Here is a 9,577-nt window from a genome sequence, read left to right as displayed (position 1 = left end):
ACGAATTAGTAACTTAATCTAGCTAACTAGTGGCAGGATGATACGAAATGCGACGTGTTTGGAAGAGGATGCTTGGACCCTACATTCTGAAATGTAAACATGTGGAAAGTTCATGGGATAACAAAAAGTGAAGAACATGGCCAAATGTTCATAAGGCTACTTCAAGTTGGGGCATTTTAGAATTAAGTTCAAGAATATATTCCCCCTTTCTTTTTTTAAAAGATACCATATCCAGTATCTGGTCCGCCTAATTTAGATTTTCGCTGCGTAGAGTTTGTTAAAGCGAAAAAACTCCCTATCAGGAATTTCTCCATTCTCAACTCGAACTCTAACTCTGAGACCTCTAGTATTCCGTCCATCCTATCACAATATTCCTCAATGATATATTATTCTTGTTGTTGATGGACTGACTCTTGCTTGTTTGCTGTATTTGTTTGTGATTTTGCTGCTCCAATTATTTCTAAACTTGCTGTACAAAAAGTCTACAGGTAACTGAAAACAGAATTCATGTCTTTGCATCCACAAACCATAGCTAAGAGAAGTATAGGAAATTACCTTTTATGCCTTTAAATAAATGAGGTATAAATATATCAGTACAGAGCAAGAATTTTGTAAGCAGACCGGGTTGTGTAGTCTTTTGGGAGTATTATTCTTTCCATTTGTAACCATAAATAACTTATAAGGTAATTATAGGTAAATCTATAAGAAAAAACATTAAATAGTAACCTGACAAAAATGGTAACTTACTACATCGACGGTGTAAATGGCATCCTCACTTTTTGCTGGCACGATTCGTTTCTTTTCTCTTGTTGGGTGTCTCCCTTGGTTTAGGAGCTGTTTGGACATGATTTCATTTCAAATCATGTCTGGAAATGTAATTTGAATTTTTTAAGTTGCAGTTTTTTTTATAAACATAAAAACCTCACAAGTTGTGAAAATCATCAAATTTTTCCCAATTCTTATACAATCTTACCAAATGAGTAAATCATAGTTCATAATAAAATTAATACGCCATACTAAAAGCCCTTTCTAAAAAATACAATATTAATTGATCAAACTTTAGTTCAATAAAAAGGAAAATTTAACATGAATAGTAATGTAACTACTCTTTAATACAATCCTCTCACATGGTAAACATGATTGGTAAATGTATTTTACCAACTTGCAGATTAATATTTAACACAGATGGTTGGTAAACATGATTGGTAAATATATCTATCAACTTATGGGTCTTTTTTTACAAAATATAAACGTATGGGTCAAATTTTACATTTATATTTTTTGAAATCATGATTTCAAATCCCAAATCATGCCTTTTTGGATGATTTGGGATTTCATCTCATGAGATGAAATCAGAAATGAAATCGCATGTCCAAACACCTACTTAGTTAGAAAGTATTCTAAATTTACACATTCACATAATTTAGTTTCCAAATTAGTAATTCCTATAATTAATTGTTACTGTAATATTAAATGTCTGGATGACTAAACAGCTATACTTAGCATTAGGAGAACGAGTTAAAACTTGTTAAAAACGAGGATTTCAGTTATTCTCGGTTGAATGTCTCCACGTTGACACAAACTCAACGATATTAACGGTTTTCCAATTGCTTCTCACTACAAGTCTCATGCGGTCCTTGGTTCTCTGGTTCTTTTGCACCTTGCCACTTTCATTCCCCAATCTTGCAAAAAAGGAGAAAAATAATAATAATAATAATACTGAAAAAGACACAAAAACCAGAAATCAACCAAACAAGTAAATTTCTTTTCCTCAGTTAACAAATGAAAAATCCTGAAATTTACTCGGAAAATTCCATTACTGGGACGACGATTTTCCTGAAATAGTATGGACATTTTTCGTGTTATGATCAAAACATGCCTTTTTTGTATCGTTTTCTTGATCCATTACCCCGCGACAATAATTTCGGTTACGCATACTGAAGCCTTATTGAAGCTGAAAGAATCATTTACAAATGCGGAGGCCTTGGATTCTTGGAAACCTGGGACAGATCCATGTGACAAAAATAATCGTTGGTCGGGTGTCGTTTGTCAGAAACAAATTGTTAGTGGAGTTCTTCTTGGAGAAATGAATTTATCTGGAAATATAGACGTTGAGGCATTATCAAAATTACCTGGTCTACGAACACTTAGTTTTGCAAGCAATTCATTTTCAGGACCGATCCCTGAATTCAATCGAATGGGTGCTTTAAAAGGCCTTTATTTATCTGCAAATCAATTTTCTGGTGAAATTCCATCGAATTACTTCGATAAAATGCAGTCTTTGAAGAAGTTATGGCTATCTGGCAACAAATTTACTAGTGAAATTCCATCATCAATAATGCAACTTCAACATCTCATTGAATTGCATCTTGAGAACAATCAGTTTTCAGGTTCAATACCATCTTTGAACCAGTCGACATTACTCTCACTGGATCTTTCCAACAATAACTTGAAAGGAGAAATCCCGGTTACACTATCAAAATTCAACGCGAGTTCATTTAAAGGAAATTCCGAGCTTTGTGGTGAGAAATTAAGCAAACCTTGTAATCAGGCCACCACAAATAATAACACAAATGAAATTCGTCGAAATTCGGATAGCAATTCGAAAAGCATATCAATGTGGATCATGATATCATCAATTGTTCTGTTAATAATCATGATCATAGGAATATACTTCATGTGCCGGTACCAACAAAGTCGCCGCGCTGCAATTGAAAGTTTTGAGGAGCCATCACTCGGGAGGCGAATTTCAAGTGATAGCAAAAAATCATTCGAGTTGAGTCGACGTGGCAGCTCGATACGCAGAGGGTCGATAACTGGAAAACGTGTTGGTGATTTAACAATGGTGAATGATGATAAGGGTGAGTTTGGTTTAGCAGATTTGATGAAAGCTGCTGCAGAGGTATTAGGGAATGGGCCATTGGGTTCATCTTATAAGGCCATGATGGCAAATGGATTGACAGTTGTGGTAAAAAGGATTAAAGAAATGAACAAGATAGGAAAAGATGGTTTTGATGCTGAGGTTAAGCGTTTAGGAAGATTGAGACACAAAAATGTTCTAACACTTTTGGCTTACCATTATCGCAAGGAAGAGAAGTTGTTTGTGTATGAATACATTCCAAAAGGCAGCTTGCTGTACATATTGCACGGTAAAGTACCTAGCTCTTAATTTTATAAAATCACACTATATCTACAATATTTTCTATATCTGTAGTGTATCTCTTAAAAGTTTTTTGCCTGTGTACGCCAGATTAGACATGGCTTATAGGATGCAACTTAGTTGAATCATTCTATAGTTTTGTGCATGTGCATAGAAGTAGGAGGCCAGAAGCCAAAAATTTCTACAAGTCATATGTTAACAATGTATTCGTAGTCTAGCTGTTAGAGTGTTTCATATTATTTGAGGGAATGGGAAGTAGTCTTCTTTGTATAGTATTAGGCGATCTACACATCCATGAGCTATCTTTTAAGTAAGGTCCATGGTCCATTTGCTTCAGAAGTTATCAGTGTCAGACTCGTCTTCATTCTTGATTTCCCAATATAGGGCCTTCATGTTATATTGGGATTATCCAAACTATATGCTTTTTACAATGCCGCTCTTTGAATTGTATTCACGTTAATACAGTGGGCTAAGTTTCTCCTTTAAAAGTGCTTAGAGGATTTAACCAAAAAAAAAAAAAAAGGAAGAAGATTCAGCCCACTATACCTCAAAAAGGTCATTTTTACAACTGTCTAGTTATATTCTCCATGCACCAGATGTCAAGTCTTGGGTGGAAGTGTTAAGTGTCCCATATTAGTTGAAGACTTGAGCGAATATGTTGTTGTCTCCTTATAAGAATTTGAGTTATCCTTACCTCATGAACTAGTTTTTGAGGTTTAATTAGGCCAAAGATTCATTTTCTTCGCACTAGTTTGTGCATGATTACTTTGTGATGTAACTTGTAAGTATTTCTTATAAAGATTGCTGCATTCTTTATAAATGATCACAGGTGATAGGGGGCTTGCCCATGCTGAGCTCACCTGGTCAGTGCGTCTAAAGATTGTACATGGAGTCGCTCAAGGATTAAATTATCTTCACACTGAACTTGCTTCTACTGATTTGCCTCATGGCGATTTGAAATCGAGTAATATACTCATAAACACAGACCACGAGCCGATACTCACAGGTTACGGATTCTGGTCCTTAATGAACAACGCTCACGCAGTTCAAGCACTAATCGCGTTCAAGTCACCAGAGGCAGTACAAAATCACCAAGTGACACCCAAATGCGATGTTTATTGCCTTGGAATTGTGATTCTCGAGATAGTAACGGGTAAATTCCCGTCCCAATATCTTAATAATGGCAAAGGAGGGATTGACATAGTGCAATGGGTGAAATCCGCAATTGCTGAGGGAAGAGAAGTTGAATTATATGATCCAGATATAATAGTAAGCGCGAAAGATTCAATTAGTTCAATGAAGGAACTGATTCATATTGGTGCAGCTTGTGTAGAGAGTAATCCGCAACAGAGGATAACTATTAGAGAAGTCATTAGGAGGATTGAAGAATTAATGCAACAACAAAGTATTCAAGGCCAAACAGGCCAAACAACAACGCCTCAGTCTCAAACAGGACAAACGATTGAGATAGTGCCATCTCTAAAAGATGGATGTGCTGAAATACCATTGTCACAATCCCAACAAGGAACAGCTAATAATTAGGAGTTAGGCGACTCCGGTAATTCAAGACGTGGTTAATGTTGCAGCTTCTCCTATGGTCGTCAGACTACTGATAGTTTTTTTTCTTCTTCTTTTTAAGGTTCGTTAACTAGGGATAGTACATATATTACTAAGTTTTCGTTTCATTTTGTGTATTTTTCTCTTCTTTTTTCTTTTCCTCTTTTAGATGTCCCATTACCTCCCCTTGTAGAACAAGAAATGAGAGGAGCAGCTGCGTCCTGTGGAGAGATGAAAGAGCTTAAAGCTTGCTTTAGAAATGTCAATGCAATACAATTTCCTCTTTCTATTTCATGTCGAGTACTAACTCTTGTACAACAAAAATTTCTGAAGTACGAAATACAATTACTTTCTCATGTGACTGGACAATAGGGATTTATACAGCCGCTAATTTTTTGGGATCGAGGCATAGTAGTATTTGCATGTTTATTTTTTTCACATAATAAATAGAGAAGTACGGAACACCGAATCGATAACTACAACACAATTCAAAGTAGTGACACTGGTTGAATTGTTGGGACAAAAGCTCTTGCAAAGTTTAGGCGTCGGACTATTATAACCTTTCAAAGGCCTCGTTTTGAAGTGCCACTAATGAAGTATTGGGCTTCTTTGATTCCAAAGATCACCCTTTCTATTGGGCTTTAGCCTGAGAAAACGAGAGTTGGGTCTTCAGATTTTTTTCTTTTCCCTTTTCTCTTTTTTCTTTTCTTTTCTGCTTCTTCCTCTTTAATTTCTGATGCCCAGCAAGTTATTCACTTATTAGTATACTAGTTGCATGAGGCCCGTGCTAAGCTTGGGCCCAAACTCAAGATAGAAAAATAGTACTCTCTTCGTTTCAATTTATATGAAGGTGTTACTATTTCGGGTGTCCTTTGATTATAATTTTAAAAAAATATTTTGAATCATTAGTTACGTGGACTTGTAGTGTTTTTCGTTTAGCTTTAGAATATGTAAATTTTATTTTAAATTATTTATAGAATCTATACTCAAATTCATGGTCAAAATTAAATGGATTGATCCTCGTACTTTGAACACCCTCATATAATTTTGTCCCTTTTATTTGATCAACTCCATGCCAATTCACTATATCTACCCAATCAGCTCGTTTAGTTTTGGTCTTGTTTTGTTTGTTGAAAATTAGTCTTTTTCCAAATTAATTTGTGGAACAATAATTGCAGGAAAAAGTTGTCATGGAAGTTTAAGTTATCCCCAATTAATTGTGAGCTATTGAGTTGGTTTCTTTTACGGTCTTGGACAATCTTACCGCATGAGCTATTTTAAATTTGTGATTGAGTTAGACTCAAGATTTATTTTTTTATAATATGGTATCAGTGCCTCGATCTCAATTCTTAATTAATTCGATGTTAGGAACACTTTAGTTGACCCGCCTAACATGCAGTAAAGTTAAGTTGTTTGAGATCGATTATGATATGTGAAATTAATTTCTTTATATATATGTTGTTGGTCAATCCTCTCTCCATAAATTAAGATTCAGGATACAGTTATTAACAATTACTAATTAGTTTCAAATTTTTCTGTTGAAGCATGTATTGTAATATATAATTAGCCGGCAATACCCAAAAAAAAAAAGAAAAAAAAAGAAAAGAAAAGGGAATAAAATCAAGCGTGGTATAGAGCATATGCGAGGACCATGAATGATGTTCCAAGCTATTTATTATGATTATTTTCGTAATATTGAGATCATGAATCTTGGAGATCTATAATAAAATTAAATATTTAATTTCTTGATCATCTAATATTAGGTTCTTAGGTGCTTCAATCACGTTTTAAGATTGAGATCGAAAATCAGTACGTTACTTGAGTAGATTTATAAATGTTGATCATAATATAAAGACACATAATTCAATTACTTTTCTACCGCATAAATAATTTAATATTTTTAACACACCTCTTAAGAAATTAACTCACCTCTAGAAAGTAAACAAGTATTTTTCTTGAATTATACTTAATTAAATAGATTTATTTAGTATATTTTTTTATTATGTAAAATTCATTTATCAAAATAAAAGTAAATTTAAAATAATAATATTAATACCCTCTTGATTATATAAAAAAATATTTATTTTAAACTAAACCTAAAAACTAAAAATAATATATAATATGAGCTGGATAAATAATCAATGAGGAGCAAGAGGAGATCCTTAAATAATTATACTACAGATTCAATTATAAAAGGCCCATGCCGATAGTGGGCTTCATAAAATGAATGAAGGCAAACCACTACAACACCCACGTGTGATTAAAGGGACCGCCCAAGATTTAAAAGTTTGGTACAACTCAACACATGTCACTTCTTCATTGTGAGATGTAAGGGATGGAAATGACAAAAATAACCCCGTGAGGACTACAAAAAACTTACATTCCCTCTTATATATAGTTATTACTAGATGGGGTGTGCCCGTGCAAGGCACGGGCCTGTGCCCAAATTATTGTTCGTTTCCGTCAGTTTAATTTTGATAGAATATAAAGATGGGAGACACGAGCTATACTAAAATTAGAAGTTTGTTTACGCAAAAGTAACAATGTACATGTGTAACGATGGACATGCGGGCTATAAAGTAAGAAAGAATTTTCTTTGTCAATATAGCCTCGAAGAATGTTTTAAGAAGCTGACTTAGGAGATCAACTCTCCAATCCAAACTCCTAAGATAAATTTGGAAGCTAAAGAGCTGCTCCACTCTTCTTCCATAAATGAGTATCATTGAATCCATCCGAAAGTTAATCTAACAAAAAAATTACCAAGGAACTAAAGAAGCATCAGGAGCAGCCAACTTCACAAATTTGAGCACACGTATTTAGGGAGTATGCCTTGAATATCTTAAGTGGCTAATGACACCTGGTGGTTTTACATCCGAGCATTGTCTTACAAGCATCAACTAATGCTAGGCTCATCTAAAGCTTGTTCAAGCACCCCGCATCCTTTCTTGTGCTCCTCCTCATCATCCACATGTGCTCCATCTCTTATAAGGGAAAAAAGCTACCTCGCAAACAAAAGTCAAATCTAAAGGTGCCTTAGAAAAGTCCAATAGTTTCAGGTTTGCTTTTATAACCCTTATATATGCAACAATTGTAAATAAATTCAGCTTTGCACATGATTTTCAGAGAAATAAGTCATTCACGTACAAGAAACACTGAAGAAACTAAATCGAGATGAGAGCTTACCGGGTCAATCGAAGAAAAATAGGTCAATCAGCAATTAGAACATACAGAACCGACATTCCAGCTGAAGATGACATTATGCTGTCAAAAAAGCATTAGTTTAACTTGCAAAACTGCGGTTAAATTAGGTCACAGTGTAAATTTTCTTACCTTTGTTCCATGACTTTTGAGGTCATTGAAACGTCTATGTACACGACAAAAAGTCAGAAGCAAAATGAGTAGATACTTTATTTCCCTACAAAATAATTGTTGATATGGGAAGTTCAAAGTTAAATTGTTACTAAATATAGAAAGGTGCCATTCTTTTTAGGATTGACGAAAAAGTAAAGAGTATCGCTTAAATTGGGATGGTGGGAGTAGTAATTTATATGTGGTGAAAGCTCTAAAATACAGAAAGCTGGCTTTAATACAATTTCCTTCTGATTGGTTTCTTACCTATTTTGACTTCAAAATTATAACACAGTAGTTACTATCAGTAGGTAGTGAGACAAAGAAATAATAACAACTATTGTTACAAATTAGAGGATACATTTTCGAGTTAAACTGCCTTATAATGGTCAAGCAGTTGTGCCTTTCTCAATTTGAGTGTAGGCATAACTAAATCTCTTGCAATGTCAAAAGGATTTGGCTCCATAAAAATTGTGTATCACGTTGCCAAATCACAAAGCTATGCAAGTATTATTCAGATCAGAAAAGAACTAAAAATGGAGGAGATCTAAATTAGTAATATACATACTTGATTTTTCGTAAAAAGTATCCTTGAGTTCATCCAAAATTTACCTGCCTTCATATTCTTGCATAAAGATGAAATCTCCAACTTCTTGATTACTTTAGGCACAATCTTAAATTCTTCTGGAACTACTATGACCAGCTAAAGTATTTCAAGCTGCTTCCCTTACACCTAGATCAACAGATCAACAGACCAGACGATGTCTTAAAAGGACATTGTAAAGATCCTCTGTACATAAGCTGAAACAATTGAAGATACTTCCCAGTTTCCCACTCACTATGATTTATTTCAAAAGGGTAATTTCTCTTTATTTAAGAGGACAAAATTATTTTACCGACCTCGAGTTAGTCAATATAAGCAAATTTCTTTAACCACCACTGTCGTCCATTTAATGCATATGCCTGAGAAACCACCAAATAGAAACCCCCTTGTAACAATTTCTCGGGGAAGTCTTCGCACTTCTTAAAGGACAGAAATCACCTACATCAATATTAGGAATACTCCTATTATGGCCAATACCATCCCATAGTTTCGACACCTACAAAGCTCTTCTTACCGTATGGCCAACACCATTGCAAGCTTTTTGTTGGTACACCACTGACCACTTCATAGATTTCAGAAACCTAGGGGGTGTTCATCTTAGGAAGTACTTTTTTTTTTTTGCATCACTTCAACAATTGGGACTTCTTTGTTCCCAATGATTAATATTAAAGCTGTTGGGTGCTATTGAAAAGAAAGAATATTTTTTTCATCATTTCCAAACGAATGTATTTCAATTTCTTCCGACGCTAACCTACTCTGATGGTTATTTATCCCCCAAAATAGATTGTATTGCTAAACACCAATTTCACCCTCAATAAGACCGTAAAGGACCCATTTTCATACTCAAATACCATTTTGATTTTTGTAGAACCAAAAACATGCATCTAGGCATATATTTCAAAACTTGC

General features: G+C 34.5%; 1 protein-coding gene across 1 annotated transcript; it reads left to right on the top strand.

Moving 5' to 3' along the window:
- The first annotated feature begins 1,117 nt into the window (after positions 1 to 1,117).
- Positions 1,118 to 5,073, top strand: LOC132055304 (pollen receptor-like kinase 3). The gene is made up of 2 exons (XM_059447042.1): positions 1,118 to 3,149; positions 3,990 to 5,073. The coding sequence occupies exons 1-2, from the start codon at positions 1,847 to 1,849 to the stop codon at positions 4,700 to 4,702; spliced, it is 2,016 nt and encodes a 671-aa protein (XP_059303025.1). The 5' UTR covers positions 1,118 to 1,846; the 3' UTR covers positions 4,703 to 5,073.
- The last annotated feature ends 4,504 nt before the right edge of the window (positions 5,074 to 9,577 follow it).

The sequence above is a fragment of the Lycium ferocissimum genome, chromosome 5, assembly GCF_029784015.1.
Source record: "Lycium ferocissimum isolate CSIRO_LF1 chromosome 5, AGI_CSIRO_Lferr_CH_V1, whole genome shotgun sequence".
Taxonomy (NCBI): domain Eukaryota; kingdom Viridiplantae; phylum Streptophyta; class Magnoliopsida; order Solanales; family Solanaceae; genus Lycium; species Lycium ferocissimum.
This window is presented reverse-complemented; position numbering and strand designations above follow the sequence as displayed.